At 39.3% G+C, this 23,463-nt stretch overlaps 2 protein-coding genes across 6 annotated transcripts in view; both read right to left on the reverse strand.

Annotated features, from left to right (window-relative positions):
- The window catches only part of FBXO9 (F-box protein 9), a 37,699-nt gene that overhangs the window by 13,891 nt on the left and 345 nt on the right, over nucleotides 1-23,463 (reverse strand). Inside the window, exons 1-8 of one of the 5 annotated variants that reach the window (XM_074037819.1) lie at nucleotides 19,954-20,333; nucleotides 19,596-19,757; nucleotides 14,590-14,676; nucleotides 11,776-11,934; nucleotides 9,199-9,256; nucleotides 7,179-7,278; nucleotides 4,995-5,125; nucleotides 3,490-3,604 (exon numbers count right to left, since the gene is read on the reverse strand). In XM_074037819.1, the coding sequence (XP_073893920.1) occupies nucleotides 3,490-3,604; nucleotides 4,995-5,125; nucleotides 7,179-7,278; nucleotides 9,199-9,256; nucleotides 11,776-11,922 (551 nt within the window). In that variant the 5' untranslated portion in view covers nucleotides 11,923-11,934; nucleotides 14,590-14,676; nucleotides 19,596-19,757; nucleotides 19,954-20,333. Of the gene's footprint in view, nucleotides 1-3,489; nucleotides 3,605-4,994; nucleotides 5,126-7,178; nucleotides 7,279-9,198; nucleotides 9,257-11,775; nucleotides 11,935-14,589; nucleotides 14,677-19,556; nucleotides 19,758-19,953; nucleotides 20,334-20,428; nucleotides 20,793-22,772; nucleotides 22,924-23,463 lie in introns of those variants that run through there. The other 4 variants (XM_074037818.1, XM_005552742.5, XM_045391039.3 and 1 more) reach the window with 4 other exon arrangements.
- LOC141406881 (uncharacterized) lies at nucleotides 14,613-20,352 on the reverse strand. Its single transcript, XM_074037821.1, has 2 exons — nucleotides 19,954-20,352; nucleotides 14,613-14,676 (listed from the first exon to the last, which is right to left on the reverse strand). The coding sequence occupies exon 1, from the start codon at nucleotides 20,340-20,342 to the stop codon at nucleotides 20,073-20,075; it is 270 nt and encodes an 89-aa protein (XP_073893922.1). The 5' UTR covers nucleotides 20,343-20,352; the 3' UTR covers nucleotides 14,613-14,676; nucleotides 19,954-20,072.

Here is a 23,463-nt window from a genome sequence, read left to right on the forward strand (position 1 = left end):
AAGGGTTTTGACACGGACTCCTAGTCGTTAATCTTTCTCCCCAACATGGGATGAGATTAGCAACCAGGATCTGTCTATCCTGGTACTATGGGATGTCAAAACCTAACTACAGTATGACTGATCAGAGAAAGATACTTGATCAAAAGGGGAAAATGTGAAAGTTGTTAAAATAAAAATGGAGTCACTAATTATTAAGAAAACCCTTACAAAGAGAGCTGCAGAAGGCCATGAAGAGAAGGTTCTCAGGCTTCTATAATAAGTATGGTTAACAAAAAAGACTATAAAAAACACAACTTTGCACAAAGGCCATCACAACCTTACACAAAAAATATTTTTGCTGCAGGACATCTGCCCAAGAAACTGCCTGTCCAATCTCAGACTGGCGTCACCCTTGTTACTGATCTTTGTAGTCAAGGATTACTTCAAAACAATTATGTAATCCTCATTTTTTCCTTTAAAAACCTTTGTTTCCCTGAATAGTTTAATATGGCATGTGTATTCCCATTGCAATGTATTATTCTCAAATAAATTTCTTTTATAGAGTCTCTCTGCTTGTTACTTAGGTTGACACAACAGTGCTAGAGACCCTAGTGGTAATCCACTAGGTGTTTAATAGGTACTTGTTAAATAGACAGCACACAGAATTGTGAAAAAGAGTCTTCAAGAAATTCAAACATTTTATGAAAACTACAAGATTCCAAATGGAATTAATTTAAAAAAATGCATCTGAATTTTAAGAACAAAAGTTATTTTTAAAAATTCTATATAAGGACTAAGTATATATTTTTATATAAGGTGTCCATGACAGACTAGTCTCAAATGACCTTATATTAAACTAGAATTATTCTTTGCATAGCAAAAAAATTTTTTTTTAACGTTTTAGTTTCGGGAGTACATGTGCAGGCTGGTTCTATGGATCAATTGTGTGTCATGGGGGTTTAGTGTATATGTTATTTTGTCATCCAGGCAATAAGCATAGTACCCAATAGGTATTTCTGATCCTCACACTCCTCTCACCCTCCACCCTCAAGTAGGCCCCAGTATCTATTGTTCGCTTGTTTGTGTCAATGTGTGCCTAGACATTTAGCTCCCACTTATAAGTGAGAACATGCAGTGTTTGGTTTTCTATCCCTATGTTAATTCACTTAGGATAATGGCCCCTAGCTTCATCTACGTTGCTGCAAAGAATATTATCTCTTTTTTTGAGACAAGGTCTCACTTTGTCAGGTTGGAATGCAGTGGCATGAACATGGCTCAACTCACTGCAGCCTCGACCTCCTGGCTCAAGCAATCCTCCCACCTCAGTCTCCTAAGTAACTGGGACTATAGGCGCACGCCCCCATGCCCAGCTAACTTTCATATTTTTTGTACAGACGGGGTTTCACCATGTTGCCCAGGCTGGTCTCAAACTCCTGAGCTCAACTGATCCTCCCACCTTGGCTTCCCAAAGTGCTGGGATCACACATATGAGCCACCACATCCGGCCTGCAAAAGTTATCTCATTCTTTTTTATGGGTTTGTAGTATTCCCTGGCATGCATGTACCACATTTTCTTTATCCTGTCTACTGCTGATGGGCGTTTAGGCTGAGTCCAGGTCAGCCTATTGTGAATAGTGCTGCAACGAACATACGTGTGCATGTGTCTTTATGGCAGAATGATTTATATTTATTTGGGTATATAAAATAATGGGATGGCTGGGGTCAAATGGTAGTTTCTCTCCTTTTTTTTTTTTTTTGAGACGGAGTGTCACTCTGTCGCCCAGGCTAGAGTGTAGTGGCGCTATCTCGGCTCACTGCAAGCTCCGCCTCCCGGGTTCATGCCTCCGCTTCATCAGCCGCTGGGACTAGCAGGCGTATGCCGCCAGGCCTGGCTATTTTTTTGTATTTTTAGTAGAGACGGAGTTTCACCGTGTTAGCCAGGATGGTCTTGATCTCGTGACCTCATGATCCTCCCTGCCTTGGCCTCCCAAAGTGCTGGGATTACAGGTGTTAGCCACCGCGGCTGGCCGGTAGTTTCTCTTTTAAGTTCTTTGAGGAATCACCAAACTTGCTTTTACAGTGACTGAACTAGTTTACATTCCCACCAACAGCACAGAAGTGTTGCCTTCTCTCAGCAGCCTCACCAGCATCTGTTTATTTTTAATAATAGCCATTCTGACTGGTGCGAGATGATATCTCATTGTGATTTTGATTTGCATTTCTCTAATGATTAGTGATGCTGAGAATTCTTTCACACACTTGTTTGTCACATATATAACTTTTGAAAAGTGTTCACGTCCTTTGCCCACTCTTTTTTTTTTTTTTTTGAGATGGAGTCTCGGTCTGTTGCCCAGGCTAGAGTGCAGTGGCGCGATCTGGGCTCACTGCAAGCTCTGCCTCCCAGGTTCACGCCATTCTCCTGCCTCAGCCTCCCGAGCAGCTGGGACTACAGGTGCCCGCCATCTCACCTGGCTAATTTTTGTTTTTTTTGTATTTTTTAGTAGAGACGGGGTTTCACTGTGTTAGCCAGGATGGTCTCGATCTCCTGACCTCGTGATTCGCCCGTCTCGGCCTCCCAAAGTGCTGGGATTACAGGCTTGAGCCACTGTGCCCGGCCTGCCCACTTTTTAATGGGGTTGTTTTTTGCTTGTGAATTTAAGTTCCTTATAAATTTTATTTATTCTTTTTTTTTTTTTTTTTTTTGAGACAGAGTCTTGCTCTGTCCCCCAGGCTGGACACACCCAGTTGCTGGCACAACTGCAATCTCCATCTCCTGGGTTCAAGCAACTCTCCTACCTTAGCCTCCCAAGTAGCAGGAACTACAGACTCATGCCACCACGCCCAGCTAATTTTTGTATTTTTAGTAGAGATGGGGTTTCACCATGTTGGCCAGGCTGATCTCAAACTCCTGACCTCAGGTGATCTGTCCGCCTTGGCCTAAGGGTTTTTATAGTTTTAGGTTTTACATTTAAGTCTTTAATCCATCTTGATTTGATTTCTGTGTATTGTGTAAAGAAAGAATCCAGTTTCTACCTTCTGCACATGGCTAGCCAGTTATCTCAGCACCATTTATTGAATAAAGTCCTTTCCCACACATAGAAAAATTTTCAAAATATAGAATAACTTTTAATGAGCCACAAGAAAATTCGAGTGCTGTTTTATTCTAAACCATTACCACAATGGATTTACAGTTACTATAAAGATGACTTGAATATATTTTTCTAATATAATTCTTTTTCCCAAATCAGTTAGGCTGGCATGCAAACCCTATGGAAGCAGTATGGGTTACTACATCTGTCCTATATATTATTCTATACCCTAGAAACCCAGCATATTCTAGCCTTTAAGTTCTAAGTTATTTGAGAAAATTAAGTACAGCTTAGCAAAACTTGTTTATTCTAAGCTTTAACTCAGAATACCAATCAAGTAATTTTATCAAAATTGGCAAAGGAGCATCTTTCTTTTCACCGTTGCCTGAGTTGTTTAAAAAACAAAAACAAAACTTAGTACCTGGCACAGATGTAGAATCCTCTGCATACCAGTGACAACTGCTCCAATGATCTGAGGTCCAAGTCACTGGACACCACCCATCGGAAGATGTACATCAAGACCTCCATTGGCAGCACTGCAAAAGAAAATCAGCCTTCAGCGACTCTTCTGTATGTCATTCTGTTGGCACAACCACATTCCCAGTATATTTATACCTTCCTAGAAATTTATAAATGACACCCTCTGTATTGCTCAGAGCTGAAGCATGAGTGTATTTAGCTACTCAATAATAATAATGAATGGTTCTTAACATCAAGACATAAATATCTTTGTTTTTTCAGTATAGATCTAAAACTACTTTTTATAAAACACTATTTTCCCTCATACCAGATATATTAAATGTTTTACAAAAATAATCTACTGTGTGTGATCCATATTGCATCTATTAACACTAAAGTTATTTTCATCTCCTTGAAAACTTTCAATTGTCCTCCTCTGAAAAAGCCCCGAGCCAAACAATATTTAACATATTAAAAATACATTAATTTCTTTCTTTTTGTTTTGAGACAGAGTCTTGCTGTGTTGCCCAGGCTGGAGTACAGTGGCGCAATCTCAGGTCACTGCAGCCTCTGCCTCCTGGGTTCAAGTAATTCTCGGCCTCAGCCTCCCAAGTAGCTGGGACTACCAGTATGCGCCACCACGCCCAGCTAATTTTTGTATTTTTAGTAGAGGTGGGGTTTCACCATGTTGGCCAGGCTTGTCTTGAACTCCTGGCCTCAAGTGATCCTCCCACCTCAGCCTCCCAAAGTGCTGAGATTACAGGTGAGGCATAAGCCACCATGCCCAGCCAAAAATACATTAATTTCTAAACATTCAGCCTGTCTTAGGACAATTGTCCAACATGGTTGAAATGCTTCATGATACCAGTATTCCTCCAGTTTTCTTAGGGCTACCTCAACAACTCAGACTTACCCTGTTAGATCTTTACTGAAAAAGGTATGGCAACCTTAAACAACAGCATTACAAACTGTTCTGCTTTAGATTTTAAAACAGCTTACTAGTGGGTTGGGTGTGGTGCCTCATGCCTGTAATCCCAGCACTTTCAGAGGCCGAGGCCGGCGGATCATGAAGTCAGGAGTTCGAGACCAGCCTGGCCAACATAGTGAAACCCTGTCTTTACTAAAGATACAAAAAATTAGCAGGGCGTGGTGGCACACGCCTGTAATCCCAGCTACTTGGGAGGCTGAGGCAGGAACAGCTTGAACCCGGAAGGCAGAGGTTGCAGTGAGCCAAGATTGCACCATTGCACTCCAGTGTGGGTGACAGGGTGAGACTCTGTCCCAAAAAAATACAAAACAAACCACAAAACAGCTTAATAGTATATGCAAATGATAATTATAACTAGATCTTCCATCATATTCTGAACTAAAGCAGCAGTTACCTGGCAAATTATCTGACCTTATAAATTTGGAAATCTTTAAGGTTAAGATATTTCTCACTGAGTTATAAAAAACAAGTATTCACACCTGATATATGAGTCTGACTGCTCTCAAGCTCAGGCTGACACAGTTTGAGCACAGACTCCTGAAATGTGAGTTGCTGCTGGAAGTAGGACAAGAGATCTGCCATTTTGCTATCATCATCATTATCTTCAATGCTGAAAAAAGGAAGGTGAATAAATTAAGTGCCTCAGTCTATAAGCGTATAGTTTAGAACTGATTTTTCATAGCATTTTCAAATTTGCTTTACAAAAAGTCACCTAAAGCTTATTCAACATGTGATACATTTTTAAATGTGATGAATTTCTCCTGCCTTACAAAGGAATACCATACCACTTTTTCAAAGAAAAAAGCTTCAGTAATTATCATCCAGAAAGAATTAGAATTTTTGGATACAGGTGTTGAGATTTAACTAATTTTATTGTAAAGTAGAGATTTTATGAGTTAGTGAAAACTTTCAAATGATTTCAAAAATCTTAACGTAATATGTTCTTTAACCTTAATTTATTCTAACTGGATAAAAACCAAATCTACAGATGTCATCTGAGGTATTTACTTGCCAAGGGTTTTCTAACAGATTTGCCTTATCAGCCTACCTTCAGAGAGGAAAATACCTACTTTCAAAACATCTTAGGGTTCACAAATCATCTATCAATATATGCAAATGTGTAGTGAAGTGTGCTAGAAAAAAGTCTGAGCTTTCTATTTTTACTGAAGGTAAACCTTAAAGATGATCAGACTTACAAAGAGGATTGGATGAAGGCAAAGTTAGAAAACCAGGAAGTTTCAAGTGATGCAGACTTAAAAAAAAAAAAAAAAAAAACGAAGGGCATTTTATAATACAACAAAATATAAGTGTGGTTGAGGCTAGATGGACTCAATGGCTATTCTACAAACATGTTACAGGAAAAAAAAAAAAAAAGGCAAACTTTTAGGGCTTATCAGATCTTATTAAAAAAAAAAAAAAAGATGAATCCTTAAAGAACTTGCGTAGCCTCTGGGTTTGTATAAAAAATGGGAAAGAAAAGAAATGACTCTTTAATATTTTAATACAATCTTTCTTAACAGCATCTGGCACATATTTACAAAACTGGCGAAGAGCTGAATCTAAACAACTCTACCCAAATATAAAGAAGGTTTAGAAAACACCCAAGTGATTCATTTTAAGTATGAACTATCTCATACTGTTAACTGATTTGGTGAACAATATTATTAGCTGAAAATTTAAACACTTCTATTAATATTGACCTCGTTGGGATGTTTTTAATATGACTTATTCAAAGCTTAAGTGTTAATACCATATGCAGTTAAAAAACATTGGCAATAAGCATATGTTATCAATAAAGGTGACAATTATTTCATGACAGAGGGAATATATTAATAGCTAATATTTCATTACCAAAACTTTTTTCTCTGTACTATTTTTAACCTGACATTCTCTCATTGGTACAGACCCCCTTCCCTTCCAATATCAGCAAATTGAGTTTTGGGAGACAGTGGAATTAAACCAAAACAATTTTATAATTGTCTTGCAAATAGCTTCGAAAGTATTGCCTTAAAAATATGTTTTCTTGATCTTTATCCACACAAAACCAACGCTACTTCATGGCTTTGATGCAAGTGGCAACTATATAATTGAAATATGATTTCTTTTAGGAATATATTAGCACCTGTGTTTTTAAATAAATGTTAGAGTTTTAATGTTCTACTAAAAAACATTAAGAGAATAATAACGACTTTCATAGTTCAGCATTTTCCTAATAAAATTAGAAGCCTTTTTTAAAATGTAAAATTTCAAATATATACAAAAGGAAACTAGTGTAATAAAATCCCATCAACCCATCACTCAATTTTAACCATTATTAACATTTTGCCAAATTTAGCCTAATTACATTTTAAAACTTTCTACTTAAAATAGGTTTCAGAAAGTTGAAATGTGTCCTTTAATTTACTCCTTTCAGGAACTACTGCTTTTATTTTTTTAAACCGTTTTCATTTTATTATTTTTGTATCTGTTTAAAAGGTGCATTTCCATGTCTTAATCTTTCAATTTCCCTAATTAAAAAATTTCTACAACTTTATAAACAAAGATATACTAAAGAGTATAGAGCTTAACAGAATTAGCACCATCTTATGTTAAGAGTCAACAGGACAAAGATGCTTAACTTTAACAAACTCTATGCATTACTGTCTATCAAATTATATACGCACTAGCTGTTTCCAACGCCATCACCATCTGGAGACCGGGTGTAAGTAATCTTGAACTCTATATCAGGTACAAGTTGCATAGCCCTACGATAAAACTTGATGGCTAAAAGAAGAAATAAAGCTAAATTAGCTATGACCACATATTTTTGTCATTTCCTTTGATTACCCTTAACTGTGGTTTAATTTGGTAACTTTCTCTACAATCAGCCAAATTCTGTTTTTCTACATGCAACAGTAGTTCAGTGACACAAAACTATTTCCAAACCTTACTGCTCAGAAAGAAACTTTTCCCTAAACTTTAGATGTTGTATTTTACTCTTATATATTAGCCCTTCCCATCTTTTTCCTCACCCTCTTATGTATCATGATTTTTAAATAGTTGTCTTTCTTTGGGCTCTGAAGATGCAATTGCTATAGCCAACAAAAATACTTCTTTTTTTTTTTTTTAAGACAGGGTCTCACTCTGTTGTCCAGGCTGGAGTGCAGTTGGCATGATCTCGGCTCACTGCAGACTCCACCTCCCAGGCTCAAGTGATTCTCCCACCTCAGTCTCTTGAGTAGCTAGGGCTACAGGCATGCATCAGTCAGCGCACTCAGCTAATTTTTAAATTTTTTGTAGAGACAACGTCTTGCCATGTTGTCCAGGCTGGTCTTGAACTCCTGGATTCAAGCGATCCTCCTGCCTCAGCCTGCCAAAGTGCTGAGATTAGAGGCATCAGCTACCATGCTTGGCCAAAAACACTTCTAAGCAAACTTTTCTAAGACACAAAGTTGAGGAAAATTAAATGCTTCCTACTGGGTGGAATAAATAATAGTTTGTTTGTTTAATTATCCTTTAAATTTAACTTCCTTTAGCCCAGCTGCCTCTTATTTACATAAGCAATCTTCAAAACTTTTTTTTTTACAAATCTAGACAAGTAGTTTAGAGCTGTAATATTCACTAACTCTCCCCACAGAGATACACCAGTAGAACTTGGAGCTGTAGAGGCTGACTAGTTCTTTTTCCCTACAAAGAAGTTTATAATTCAATATATTCTGCCATGTTCTATTATTCTGGATGAATTACCATACACTAAGTGGAGATGCGAATTTCACAAACCAATGAAGGCTGCACAGGGACTTGACCAATTGGGCCTTTCTAAAAATCTAAAGAAAATTATCACTAGAAGAAACTTGCACATAAATGCAGTAACTCTGAATGATGTAACTTTTGGGGCATTTTCAAATGATTCAAGCACAAGAATTTTTCCTATGCCTCAATTATTATCTTTGCTATCACAAAATGAAAGCATAGTTACAAACTTAATATGGTAAATAGTCCTATCACTTTATTTACACATTTCTATTGGGTTAATAAAAGACACAAAGCTGACACATATTACCACATATTTCTGTTAGTAATATGTAAATTGGAACTTAGAAAGAAAAACATGTATTTTTTCCTCAATTTATCCTTTATATTCCCATCCTCTGAAGTAATTTTCACCTACAAAAAGAGCATATTGTAAAATGAACAATATTAAATACTATATTAATGAAGAATAACTAAAGTTAAATGTAAAAAAAAAAGTTATTTTGCTTATCCTACCAATATGATGATGTTTCCCAGCAATATTTTTGTGCAAAAAGACAGGTTATATAGAAAAACAATTTCTATTTTTCATTTCTTAAAAAACAATTTCAAATATAGTTGGCCCTCTGTATTCATGGGTTTCACATTCTCTGATTCAACCAACTGCAGATCAAAAATATTTAAAATAAAACAAAAAAATACAGTATAACAACTATTTACATAATAAGTAAGTTATATGTAAATATTAGACCATTCATATAAGGGACTTGAGCATTTTGGTAGCTATAAAGGCTCCTGGAACCAATTTCCAATGAGTACTGAAGGAAGAATGTATTAAGAAAACTGATGTTCTATACCAAATATGTTATAGTAAAAAAAAATATATGGTTAATAACAGAGTCATTATTCAGAAATGTTATGATGATATGAACCTGGGCTCTGAATTTTTACCTTCATAGAGAGCTCCATTTTGTTCTTCTTCTACTGCTTTTAGGAAGAGTTCTCGAGCCTATAAAAATATAAAGTAAAAATTTTTGAAAACCTGCATTAAAAATTAGTACAGATGGCAGAAGGAGGGCCTTTTTAATAAATTGTGTCAAATAACTGGACATTCATAGGCAAAATAATGAACCTTGACCTAAACCTCATACTTTACATAAAAATTAACTTGAATGGATCATGGACTTAAATGTAAAACCCATAAAACTTTTAGAAGAAAAGAAAACAAAGAAAATCTTGGCGACCTAGGACTCAGCAGAGTTCTTATATTTGACACCAAAAGCACCATTCATAAAAGGAAAAACTGATAAACTGGACCTCATCAAAATTAAAAATTTTTGCTCTGTGAAATGCCCTGTTAAGAGGATGAAAATATTTACAAGCCACATATTCTATAAAAGACTTGTATCTAGAATACAAAAAGAACTTCCAAAACACAACATTGAAAATATTAGCAATCTGGCTGGGCATGGTGGCTTACACCTGTAATCCCAGCACTTTTGGAGGCTGAAGCAGGTGGATTGCTTGAGGTCAAGAGTTCGAGACAAGCCTGATCAACATGGTGAAACCCCGTCTCTACTAAAAATACAAAAATTAGGCCAGCATTACTGGCGGGGCCTGTAATCCCAGCTACTCAGGAGGCTAAGGCACGAGAATCACTTGAACCTGCGAGGCAGAGGTTGCAGTGAGCTGAGATCACGCCACTGTACTCCAGCCTTGACAAAGCGAGACTCTGCCTTAAAATAAATAAATAAATACCAGCTCTTTGGGAGGCCGAGACGGGCGGATCACGAGGTCAGGAGATCGAGACCATCCTGGCTAACACGGTGAAACCCCGTCTCTATTAAAAATACAAGAAAATTAGCTGGGTGAGGTGGCGGGCGCCTGTAGTCCCAGATACTCGGGAGGCTGAGGCAGGAGAATGGCGTGAACCCGGGGGGGCGGAGCTTGCAGTGAGCCGAGATCGCGCCACTGCACTCCAGCCTGGGGCACAGAGCAAGACTCCGTCTCAAAAAATAAATAAATAAATAAATAAATAAATAAATAATAAAAATAAAATTAAAAAGTAGAGCAACACTAAATGCTGATGAGGATGAACTGGATCACTCACACATTGCTGGTGGGAACTTAATATAAGATACTCTAGAAAACACTTTGGCAGTTTCTTTTAAAATCAAACATGCACTTACTATAGAACTTAGCAACTGCACTCTTGGGGTTTCATCCCAGAGAAATGAAAATTATGTTCGTGCAAAAACCTACACATATATTTCCATAGCTCCATTCATAATAGCCAAATATTGGAAACTCGAATGTCCTTCAACCAATAAATGGTTAAACTGGGGATACATCCATACCATGCAATACTATTCTGCAATAAAAAGGAACAAACTACTGATACATAATAACTTGGACTGATCTTGAGGGAATTATACTTAGTGAAAAAAGCCAATCTCAAAAGGTTACATACTGGATGATTCCACTTATACAACATTCTTGGAATATCAAAATTACAAAATGGAGAACAGACCAGCAGTTGTCAGTGGTTATGAATGACTAGGGAAAGGAGTATATAACTATAAAACAGTTCTGTATCTTGATTGTGGTGGCGGTTACATGAGGCTACCTTGTAATAAAACTGCAAACAACTATTTATACACATACACACAGACAAGTGCTTATAAACCCAGGAAATCTAAGTAAACTGTGGATTATTCCAATGTCTATTTCCTCATTTTTGATATTGTACTATAGTTATGCAAGTTGTTACTATCGGAGAAGGCTGAAGGGTACACCAGACTTCCCTATACCTGTGGACTTGTAATTATTTCAAAATAAAAATTAAGAGGAGATAGAAGGTAAGTCATTATGGTAATGCCAATTATTTAATGACTAATTGTAAACACAAACTTGGATCTGATGGTAAAAAGATGGCAGCCTCTATGGAAGAAGAAGAATAAGAAATGAAATGGTATGCTGTGCCTGCTCTGTGTAAGTACCAGAAGAGATATGAATATTAGACAGCATTCAAAATATTATCAGTGTGAAAATATTTCAAAATTTCCCAGAATAAAAGATTAATGCATTATTGTAAGCTGATCAACTCAAAATATAACAAAATACTGCATGAAATTAAGACCTCTGGAAAGACACTAACTTGTGAGCAATCTTTTCAGTTCTATTAATAAATTCAGAAAATTCTGTTTTTTCTTTTTGGTTCTGTTAATAAATTCAAAGACATCAATCTTTTAGAAACCACATGAATCCCAGAGGTCTATAAATTAACAAGACAGCTCAATGAAGATAGTGTACCTACAGAGAAAAAAGCCATGCAGGAGTAGTGGTACCATCCAAAGTACCTAGAAGAAATTGTGAGAAATAGTATACTAGTCAAAATTTTTATTTTACAAGATATGTGTTTATGTCCCAAAAGTCTGGTTTTAATGACTATTGTGTCAGAGAAAATGTCCATGTGCCAAAATAAAATTTAAAAAAAAGGTAATTTGTTATAACATCTATAATACTTAACTTTTCTTCTTTTGCCTGTTCTTGTTTTCCTTTGGTATCTGCTGCTGTTTTCTGGAGAGAGCCTCTTGCTGCTCTGCAAGGTCGATTTTCTAAATTGCTAGAGCTTACACCTGGAGCAAGTTCAAACATCCACTGAGCTCGGAACATTTGGAGTTGTGCCTACCGGGAGAACAGCATTTTAGGACTCATCAAGGAAGGGTAGCTCAACTCTGGAACAATGTATCAATATGTCCAATATGTCCAATACCTACTTCCATGTATATACTTATTACTCTAAGTCCACTGTCTTCTAAATTATTAAATATCCATTAAATACATGTTATCTTTTAAAATAGTTTTCTGCTCAAAACTTAAAGAATCAAGAAATTAGCATAAAATACATGTCAATACAGCAAAAGTCAAATTATATTAAAGAACCGAATTTTAATTAGGATGAAAATATAAGCCATCATTTACAGGCTGAAGTTATAAGCTTCCAATAATTTTTTAATGACTATATCATCTAGTAGATATTAAGAATGCTGCCAAAAATTCTATAGGTAAGCCTTAAGTCTTTCTCTTAATTAACATTCTGTATTTCAAAAAGAAAATATTTTTTCAAATATTTATTATTTAAAAAATTTAAAGGCCAGGCACAGTGGCTCATGCCTATAATCCCAGCACTTTGGTGTCCACTTATTTTTTTTTTTTTTTTTTGAGACGGAGTCTCGCTGTGTCTCCCAGGCTGGAGTGCAGTGGCGTGATCTCGGCTCACTGCAAGCTCTGCCTCCCGGGTTCACGCCATTCTCCCGCCTCAGCCTCCCAAGTAGCTGAGACTACAGGCGCCCGCCACCACGCCCGGCTAGTTTTTTGTATTTTTAGTAGAGACGGGGTTTCACCATGTTAGCCAGGATAGTCTCGATCTCCTGACCTCGTGATCCACCCGCCTCGGCCTCCCAAAGTGCTGGGATTACAGGCTTGAGCCACCGCGCCCGGCCAATCCCAGCACTTTGGGAGGCCAAGGCAGGTGGACCACCTGAGGTCAGGAGTTCAAGAACAGCCTGGCCAACATGGCAAAATCTTGTCTCTACTAACATTGCAAAAAAAATTAGCCAGGTGTGGTGGCAGGCACCTGTAATCCCAGCTACTCAGGAGGCTGAGGCATGAGAATTGCTTGAACTTGGGTAGCAGAGGTTGGCAGTGAGCTGAGATCGCACCACTGAACTCCAGCCTGGGTGATGGAGCGAGACTCCATTTCAAAAAAAAAAAAAAAAAAATTTAAAGCACATAAAAAGTAAACCCTATAAGGTAGACTCTGGTGTGTTGCCCAAATTCCCTTTTAGAAATAAAGAACTTGTTACCCAAACTGCTGAGAGTTTTATCTGAAAACACTTGAGTTTTTTGGGTACTGCCTCTACAAAATCACACTGTCCTCTCAATCCCCAACCAATGACTGATCAATGGCTAATAAAGGCTTGGCTCTCTGCAACTCAGGTCAGCCCTGAAAGGGAATTTCATCTTCAGAACTCCCTCGAGGATGGCTAAGCCGTCCATTAAGACTGCACTGCAGCTGGTCTTCTCCCTGCCCATTTGTTTCCCTCTCTCCCTTCCACAGGTGTTGATCCCAAGAGTACTCCTTAATGAACTTCCTGCACAGCAGTCTTCACCTAGTCTGCTTCCTGGGGAACCCAAACTGGGTTACACACTCTGCCCAAAGGCAGCCATTGCATGTTATTCCTGGCTTCCTCTTTTTTTAAAAAAAAAAGACATATCTAGAAGGTTTTAAATTAATTTTTCTCTATTCCGTACACTGCTTTGTTGCTACGCTTTTACCATGTTACACACAGATCTCTGACCTGCAGAATCTTTAGTAGCATTCAATGTCTACTAGACGATCCATTCCAATTATTAACCTTACAAGTGCAGTGAGACACACTTAACTAGTTAGAGCAACTTTTTTTCTCTTTTAATGCATATTTACTTCATCCTTTTAAATGGCTGTAGTGTTTTCACTGTATGGATGTATCACTACTTAATAACAGGTAACGAATATTTAAGTTGTATGTATGATGTTTTTCCAGATAAACAATGTTATACCAAACATCTTTATACTTGCATATTTACTTACTTTCCCCACTATTTCCTTAAAATTAATTTCCTGGAAGTAGAAATGCTGTATCAAGGGAATGCATGTTTTTCATTTTGATACATATTACCAGCCTGCCCTCCAGAAAGCTGTAGCAATTTACATTTTCATGTACACTGCATGAGTGTTCTCACAGCCTGGACAGCAACACACATTATTCACCAATCTGATTAAATTATTAATGAGGCTAATTATCGCTTCAAATATTTAATGGCCATTTGTATTATTTTGCCATTAACAGTCCATTCATAGCTTTTTATCCTCTGTTCCTCCAAATATATGAGTGCTCTATGTAATGAGAAGATGAACCCTCTGCCCATATATGATAAACAGTTTTTCCAGTTGGCTATTTCTCTTAACTTTACTTATGATGCCTTGCCTTTTCTTATACACAGATTTTAAACTTTTAGGTGGTCAAACCCATCAATCCTTTTAAGATTATGGGTTCTGAGTCATATGTAAGCCTTAGTTTGAATACTTTAAACCCATATGTTAAACTACAAGCAGTCATTATTGATACTTCTTTTCACAAAGCCATAACATAGTTTAAGTATTCTACAAACCAATAAGAAAACAGTTAAATTCAATGCAAACAGTAACAACCTACAAATATCCATGATTACGATCAATTTCTGCATACGTATGGGAACAATGGAATAAAAATCAAAGACACAATTGAAGAAACATGCCTGCAGATCTGTTTCAGCAGGACTTTCGTTTTCTTCATCATCTTCTGCTCTGACAGTATCAGAATGACAATCTTCCTCAGCTTCTGCCTGAGGGGAAAAAAACCCAAATAACATCAGAAATATACACACACCAGTTGCCCTCTGTAACCTACATTTCCCATTCAGCCACTTGCTATTTAGTACCATACTGTCAACACTTTGTGGAACCCACTTAGAGTAGCAAGGCTGTAGGGTACACTTGAGACCTGACTATTAATTTCCAAAGGAAAATGAGTCTGAAAAGCATATTCTCTACTCCAAACCACAGCACTCACGTTATCGTGAATCCTAACATTCCCCCCCTCGCTGCCCCTGCCAAATTTAACATCAGTTGCGTCCATCCAAAAATCAATTTAATTACAGTTGTCCCTCAGTATCTACAGGTGATTAGTTCTAGGAGCCCTCAGGATACCAAAATCCCTGGGTGTTCCAGTCCCTCATATGGCATATTTGCATATGACCTATGCACATCTTCTCATATACTTTAAGTCATCGCTAGGTTACTAATAATATCTAATACAATGTAAATGCCATGTAAATAGTTCTTGTAGTATATTGTTTCGTAATTTGTATTATTTTTTATTGTTGTATTGCTTTTTTTTCCCCCAAATATTTTTGATCCACAGTTGAATCCCAGGATGCAGAACCTGCAGGTACAGAGGGCCAACTGTGTTATAAAAAGTAACAATTCAAGTTAATTACTATTCATAAATGATTTATGATTAATCTAATTAGGTAAATGAAGCCAAATCCTTCATTAATATACATAACTACTGATAATCTATAATAAAAATTATTTTCTCTTCTTTTGGCCAGGTGTGGTGGCTCACACCTGTAATCCCAGCACTTTGGGAGGCTGAGGCAGGAGCATCACTTGAGGTCAGGAGTTCAAGGCCAGCCTGGTCAACATAGTGAAAACACATCTCCACTAAAAATACAAAAAATCAGCAGGGCATGGTGGTGCATGCCTGTGGTCCCAGCTAATTGGAAGGCTGAGGAGGGAGGGTTGCTTCAGCCTGGGAGATGGAGGTTGCAGTGAGCAGAGATAGAGCCACTGTGCTCCAGCCTGGATGACCAAGACCCCATCTCAAAAAAAAAAAAAAAAAAAAAAGAACGAACGAAAGAAAAAAAAAGAAATAAAACAGGAACATCTTTGGTATTCTTTTAGTTCTACAAGATTTTAAAAGTTTTTATGAGAAAAATATTTAAAGAGAATTAATCCCTAAGTACTCATGACCCAACTTCAATAATTATCAATGTAATTCCTTATATCAAATACCAAGTCACAGTATTCATATTTCTCAAGATGTCATATGTAAAATACATGTATTTTAGTTTGTGAAATCAAGATTCAAATAAAGTCCACATTGTAATTGACTGATATGTCTCAAGTCTTTTATAATCCTCACTCTTTTTTCTTGTAATTTATTTGGGATGAAACTGGGTCGTTTTTCTGTAGAAGCTAGATTTTGCTGAAGTTTCAATAAATACGTTCCTTTGACCTCTTACTCTTATTTTCTGTAAATTGTGGCTGGATCTTGAGAGGCTAGATTAGATTTTGCCAAGATTTTTTTTTTTATTTTGCAAGACTACCTCATAGGTCATGTTGTATTTTCCGTCAGGAGGAGAAATGTTCTGGAATGCAGGTGACAAGGTGCTGTGACAGATGTTCTAAACATAATTGAGTCTAAGGCAAAAAGCCCAAATAATTTTAGTGTCCATAAACTTCTACAAGTACTAAAACAGAAAATACTATAATGTTTCATGCTAATGAAATACAACATCGCTTCTTTGTAGATATCTTCTTCACAGGTAAGTTTAACAATGCCAATCAGATATAACTTGATACTTGAATTTTTTTGATACTGTAGAATAAACAAATTCACTGGGCTCTAGTTTAAAATGTATTTTTAGGTGGCTAAAAATAACTTTGTTTCAGAAAACAGTAACATTTAGTTGTCCTATGGAGTTCAGCAAATAGTTTGTTTTCTTGTGACAGAGTCTCCTAAGGATGGCCTCAAGCTCCTGGGCTCCAAAGATCCTTCTGCTCCACCCACCTCTTGAGTAGCTGAGACTACAGGCTTGTGCAGTCATGCCTGGCTGTAGCAGATAGTTTTTGTTTCATGGATCACTTAAGAAAATATAGTTCAGGCAGGGTATGGTGGCTCATGCCTATAATCCCAACACCTTGGAAGGCTGCGGTGGGAGGATTGGTTGAGCCCAGGAGTTTGAGACAAGCCTGGGCAACATGGCAAGACCCCGTCTCTACAAAAATTACCAGGGCATGGTGGTGCATGCCAGTAGTCTCAGCTAATTGGGAGGCTGAGGTGAGAGGATCGCTTGAGCCTGGGAGATGGAGGTTGCAGTGAGCCGAGATTGCACCACTGCTCTCCAACCCGGGAAACAGAGTGAGACTCTGTCTCAAAAAAAAAAAAAAAAAAAAAGAATATAGTCCATAAGATGATGTCACTTCTTTTATACAGCTAGCATGTTATTAAATGTGTTCTATGCAAATAAAACTTCTGTGTATTTTATATGTACTAGGAAAGCTTCTTAGTCAGACTTTTAATAGTAAATGCTTTTGTAAAGAAACCCCTTCTATTTTATCTGTCTATAAATTAAATTTTTATATATTGGATTGGCTTCAGTGTAATAAAGCTAGACTGGAATTACTGTGTGTGACTTGGGACTTAATAGAGGTTTCAGTCAGATGACTTTCATTTTATCCTTTTGTTCTCCATAAATGTTTGCTAAATTAAACTAAATCCTACCTTTCAGTGAAAATGGCATGTTGCCTCAGCTCAGTCTGTTAGCTAATAGACTTATTAGCAAATGAAACTTACTACACACTTACTGTAAAGAAATGTGGCAATCAGGGAAATGCCCTTAAAGGTTAGCTAGACAATAATAAAACCCATTTCATTTTACTAGTTCCAAAGATGGTAAGTTTTACAATTGCAAATTTTAGTCATATGTTATTTTGGGGCAGGACAGGGTGGGGGGGGGCGGTATTTATATTAACACAGGTCTTTAACACAGCTACCAGATATACTTGCACTATATTACAGAACATAAATTAGTCTTGCCTCCTATCTTATCTCTGGCAAGCAGACTCAAAGCAGAGGTGCCTTTCATACTTGAACCAGTTAGTATATGGTAAAATACTATAAAACACACTGTAAAACATATATCTGTGAAGAAATAAATGAGATCAAGAACTCAGATGCATTTCTAGAAAAATGGAAAATTTAAGGATTAATGTATTGTCAAATACATTGCTTTTTAGTCTCTTCAAGTTGGGAGATTTTCCTACTAAGAACACCGCCAGCAGGAAAGTATGTAATGAAAGACTGAATGTATAAATCCCACTGAGAAGTGTATTTCTCTCTCTTCTCAAGTAAGAGTCTGCTTTATTATTGTAAACTCTAAGTAGAGGTAACGGGAGGGGACCTGAGTTCTGTGAGGCATCTTTTGTAATTTAGTTTTCTAACTCTTGCCTAGTAGTCATTCTAAACTGACTTCAAGAGCTTCCCCTGCTCTGTCCAGTTGGCTTGCATAAGCTGCTTGCTCTATCTGGAATGCCTTCTTCCTCACTTAGCTATTTCTTCTCACGCTTCAAGATTCAGCTCAGGGTTCATCTTAGAAGCATTTTTCAACCTTTCTAATGGCCTCTTTTGTGTTCCCATAACACTTGTGCTTATTATTATGACAACATTTGTACTGAGGTTGGCTGTTTCATTTACTAGAGTTAAGGCATCGAGGACAGGAACACATCTCAGTTACCTCTGTAACCATAAGGCCAAACACATTGCTTGATTTGTAGTAAAGGCCTGTCTAGGCCTCAGCTGTCATGTCTGTGCGACATCAGTAAAAAGATATGGTGATCTACTGAGGTACCTTTTCATATGTGACATTCTCTGATTAAAAGTTTATCATAAATCACCTTGCAGGTTTGGTTATACTGAAGATCTAGTATTGTACCAGAGTCTCACACTATGCCAGGCTGATAATAGGTACTCAAAAATATTGGTTGAATTGACAAAATGTCATGTGGATAATGTGTATCTGAAGGATGAGGAAAGGAAATGGGAGAAGTGTAATATAGACAGCACCTTTCTTCTCCCCTGTGTCATAGTGGAACTCTAAACCACTCTTACTTTGATTTTGACAGTATGATCACAAAAACAAACTATTGTATCTGGGATCTGGCTGAGTTGACATTTGGTCAATTCAACGACTACTTGAAATAAGTAGGGCCTCAGTTACCACTTGGAAGTTTTCCTTTTATTTTTCATAATCGAGTTTGACCTAAATATCACCTTCACTTGAGTAGTTCATGTGTATGAGTAGCCCATGTCTTCATCATGTTGCCTCCGTTTCACAGGTGGGATTAATAAACCCATAAAGGCTAAGTGCTTAATCCTGGTCAGAGAACTACTTTTGAGAGTTTAGGAGCAGGAGCAATTGACGCCTTTTCCATCCTCCAGATTAATTTAATAAAAATAAATTCAGCCATTCATTTATGCAATAAATATTTGAGTCTACTATAAATTAATTCGTTTGGAATTATTTCATCCCTGATTCTTTAAGCCCCAGTCAGAGATTAGTTTCTCAGATGAACAATTTATTCTAAACCAAAGGAAGGCACAGGGCAGAGAATACTTATTCCAGTAGGGAACAGTCCCATGGAATCTGCGCTGTCAAACTCTGCAACTTAGCTCAGTCTCTCCATTTGCACCGCACCGACGCCGCAGAGACGAACCCTCCAACCCCACTCCGCCAGGACCACCTGCCAACATACTACCCAGGGAACTGACGCCTCGCGGGGTAAATGCGTCCTTCACCCAGGGCTCTTCAAGGTGCCGGCAGGGCCTGTCGGTGGGCCTGGCTTTTCGGCAGAAGGACAATCAACAAGTGTCTCCGCTTACCAGAGCTCCCTTCCGAATTCAGGCGCTGTGACAGCTCACCTCAATCTATGCTCAATGCTTCTGATAAAATCCCTCGAGAGGACCGAGACTGGTTCAACATACTCAGAGAGCCGAGAAGGGACATTTTCCCCGGCTGTCCTGCAAACCCTCCTCCTCACATCGAGCCCGGCGGGGGTTGGGGAGGCTCAGCAGGAAGGAACCCTGGGGAGAAGCCAGGGTTGGCAACCCCCGCCCCCCGACGCACTCCCTGTCAGGCCAGGGCCCTCTAACGGGTGGTGGCCGTGAAGCTCCCACTTCTCCCAGAGTCCCCGCCGACCCCCAGCCCTAGGCCCGGCCCCTCCTGCACACCGCGCTCCCGCCCCGCGGCGTCCACCCTCGAGCCCCCTGGCCAGGTTACCATGCTGGCGGGGCGGCCTGCTGCGCTCGAGGGGCTCTCCGTGCCCCCACTGCACCGCCCCCCGGAGGAGGGGTGCTGGGTGTCTGGGTGTCTACTCCTGCCTGTCTCTGCAGCAGAGCTTAGCAGAGTTCTCGGTCGGAGAAGCGCACCAGGCAGCGGCAATAACTGCGGGCCCGGCGTACGGCAGCCATCTTCGCGGGGCAGGGGGCCAGATCGGGGCGCGCTGGGGTGGCGGCGGCGGCCGGGGACTCGGGGAGTGGAGGGACGCCCGTTGCCAGCCGAAGCAGGGGATTATGCGAACACCGGAGCGTCAGCCCTACTGGAGACCCCGGACGCCGCTGCGGTGCTGCCCCCTCAGCTGCGCAAACCTGCGCCGACGCGCCGAGCATGCGCAGTGTCGGTGCTGCCCGTGTGCGCTGCCCGGCCACCCAGCCCCGCGGGCTGCCTCGTGGTAGGCTAGGGGTCGCGGACCTACTGTAGGCGCGCGCCTGACGCTGGGTGAGGCTGCCCGGGTGCCGAACCTCAAGCTCAACCCGCGTGTTGGGCTAAGTGAACACTTAAGCGAAGTTGAACAAGCACTACCTCAAAAATGTTTACAACCCAAATTTAGGGGTGGGCCCCTAAGGCAAGCCGCCCTGAGAAGCATCGAACTGGACGCTTGGGACAGTCGCAACAAAGTCCTCGGAGCCTCTGGCTAGAGTCCCGCGCCAGGAATGCGGGAAAACAAACTTCTGAACAGTCACAGTTGTTATAACGACTAAAGTTTTTGAGAGCACAGACAGACTGGAGGTTGAGGAAAAGACGCGCTTTGGTGCCCAGCAGGAGGAAAGAGCCAACGCAAGGCACGTCTCACTACAGATCCCATAATACAGTGAGAGAAGGGCTTGCGACTCCATGGCCCTGAAACCCAAGTGCCGTGGAGACGGCGCCCGCGAGGCACTCTGGGATTTGTAGTCGGCCTCTCAGGTTTGAGCACCGGAACTTACACTTGGTCCTCCGCCCCACCTCTTAAAGCCCAAACTACCTTATTTCTTCTCAAGTGAATATACTTGTTTATCAGGTGATACTTTGTTTTTACACAATTTAAATTTTTTAACTACGGGTTTGCCTGTGAAAACTGACAGTCTTCATATTACCTTCATTTAGCAAACATATACTGAGTTTTTAAAGTTTTTACTGGTGCCAGGAACTAATAGGCTTCCAAACATTCAACGAGTTTACAGAGTTTAAATTTCTAATCCATTCTATTCTGGAGAGATTAAAAATGCGGTACATCGGCTGGGCGCGGAGGCTCACGCCTGTAATCCCAGTACTTTGGGAGGCCGAGGCGGGTGGATCACGAGATCAAGAGTTCGAGATCAGCCTCACCAACATGGTGAAACCCCCGTCTCTACTAAAAATACAAAACTTAGCCGGGCGTGGTGGCACGCGCCTGTAATCCCAGATACTCAGGAGGCTGAGGCAGGAGAATCGCTTGAACCCGGGAGGCGGAGGTGGCAGTGTTCGCGCCACTGCACTACAGCGGAGGTGGCAGTGTTCGCGCCACTGCACTACAGCGTGGGCGACAGTGAGACTCCGTCTAAAAAAAAAAAAAATGTAGTACATCTTTGGCACAGAAATGGAGGTGAAAGTGCTGGGGGAGAGGGGAGAGAGAGAGAGAGTGAAGGGGAGGGAGAACGAGCTACAATAAGGTAGTCCAAATGCCATGTTTTGTTTTGTTTGGAACGGAGTGTCGCTGTCGCCCAGGCTGGATTGCAGTGGCGCCATCTCGGCTCACTGTAACCTCCGCCTCCCGGGTTCAAGGGATTCTCTTGCTTCAGCCTCCTTAGTAACTGGGATTACAGCGCACGCCACCAAGCCCAGCTAATTTTTGTATTTTTAGTAGAGACGGGGTTTCACCATGTTGGTGAGGCTGGTCTCGAACTCCTGGTCTCGTGATCCACCAGCCTCGGCCTCCCAAAGTGCTGGGATTACAGGCGTGAGCCACCGCGCCCGGCCTGCCATGTTTTAACATTGGAATCCACCCTTCGGATACGTGTGTTTTTATTTGCACGGTAAGTCAGGTACCTATAAAAGATGCCTTAGTGTTTAAAAGAAGCCAAAAATTTAAGTTTTTAGTTTTAAAGGAGACTCTAGGGCTTAAATCTTTTTAGGGATAAATTTCCTCCCAAAGAACTCCTTAAATTTAGACTTTGAAATTTAAATTGGGGGGAAAGGTTAAATCTAAAGATTTACAATAGAATAAAATGATAAATGTGATTCTTTTACAAACTGAGAACGAAGTATTGAAATAGTTTCAGAACAAATCTGTTTCATTTAAAATGTTGAGTGCTAGTTTAAAATAGCCTGGTCAATTACACAGATGGTTTCTTCTAGCAAGTAGTTAAAGCTTAATAAAATAATATTTGTAAAGATAAATTGAGCATTAAAACACTATTATGCTTCATAGCTACTAATTTTCTATTTTCAGTCAATTCCACAGTATACACTAGACCTCATTACAAGGTTATATTCTCATATTATATTTACAGGATTGTAATTTCCTGAGGCCAAAACTACTGATCTAAGCGACTTACTAGCCTAGCAGACTCTTGCTAAAAGGTAGACCTCTGTTTGCCAGGTAGACCTGCTTGGACAATTTGACTAAAACTGATCATTTTACTTTAGAAATTGCTTTTCATGGCCGTAGTATATGACTTGTTAGATTCCTTGTCATGTCTCTCTATCTTTTCACTGATAATGATTTTCAGTTTTCATTTGCCATATGGGCTGGCTGTTAAATAGGTAAGCACAAAGGTAGATATCAATGTTATACATACGTCAAGTGACCAGATGACCTTTTTCCATTTGGGAGAGGAAATCTAAAGAAGCTTGACTATCTTGTATCTTGCATGCTTCTTCCACAAGATCAAGAGGAGAGAGGGATTCAGGCCTTGGTATAGATTTTTTCAGTAAAAAACAATCTTCAGTCTGTAGAATTAAAAAATAAAAATAGTGAGAAAAAACTGATATGATGATCAGCCGGGAATTGTAAACTCAGAGAACAGTCCACGAAGTGTTAAAGAGTTACTGCTTTATTGGTTAAATTTGTGTTGCTTATGGCAGTGTGACCCAGCAACATTAGCACCAGAATCTGAGAGTGCAGCCCGGATACTTGTTTTAACAAGTCCTCCAGGTGGTTCTGATGCTTCCCGCTAATGTTGAACAACTGTTGGCTTAGAACAATTATGTAAATTTAAAAATCAGGGACCTGGAAGCAACTTCTTTATTCAAAGCCCTGTAGCCTCATAAAGATGATTTTAGGTAATGTCTACCATATCACTTATGACATAAATGAATTTGTTATAAAATTACATGTTATAAAATTACATGTTGTGTAGAGGATATCTGACTAGAGTCAGTTTCCCATCTGGATAAGAGTCTAGTCTTTACAACTACTTGCTAACAACATAAAACTGTTAAGAGTTCAAAGGAATGCTAACAATCAATTGGGTTTTCATTTTATTTTTC

This window comes from Macaca fascicularis, chromosome 4, assembly GCF_037993035.2.
Source record: "Macaca fascicularis isolate 582-1 chromosome 4, T2T-MFA8v1.1".
NCBI lineage: Eukaryota > Metazoa > Chordata > Mammalia > Primates > Cercopithecidae > Macaca > Macaca fascicularis.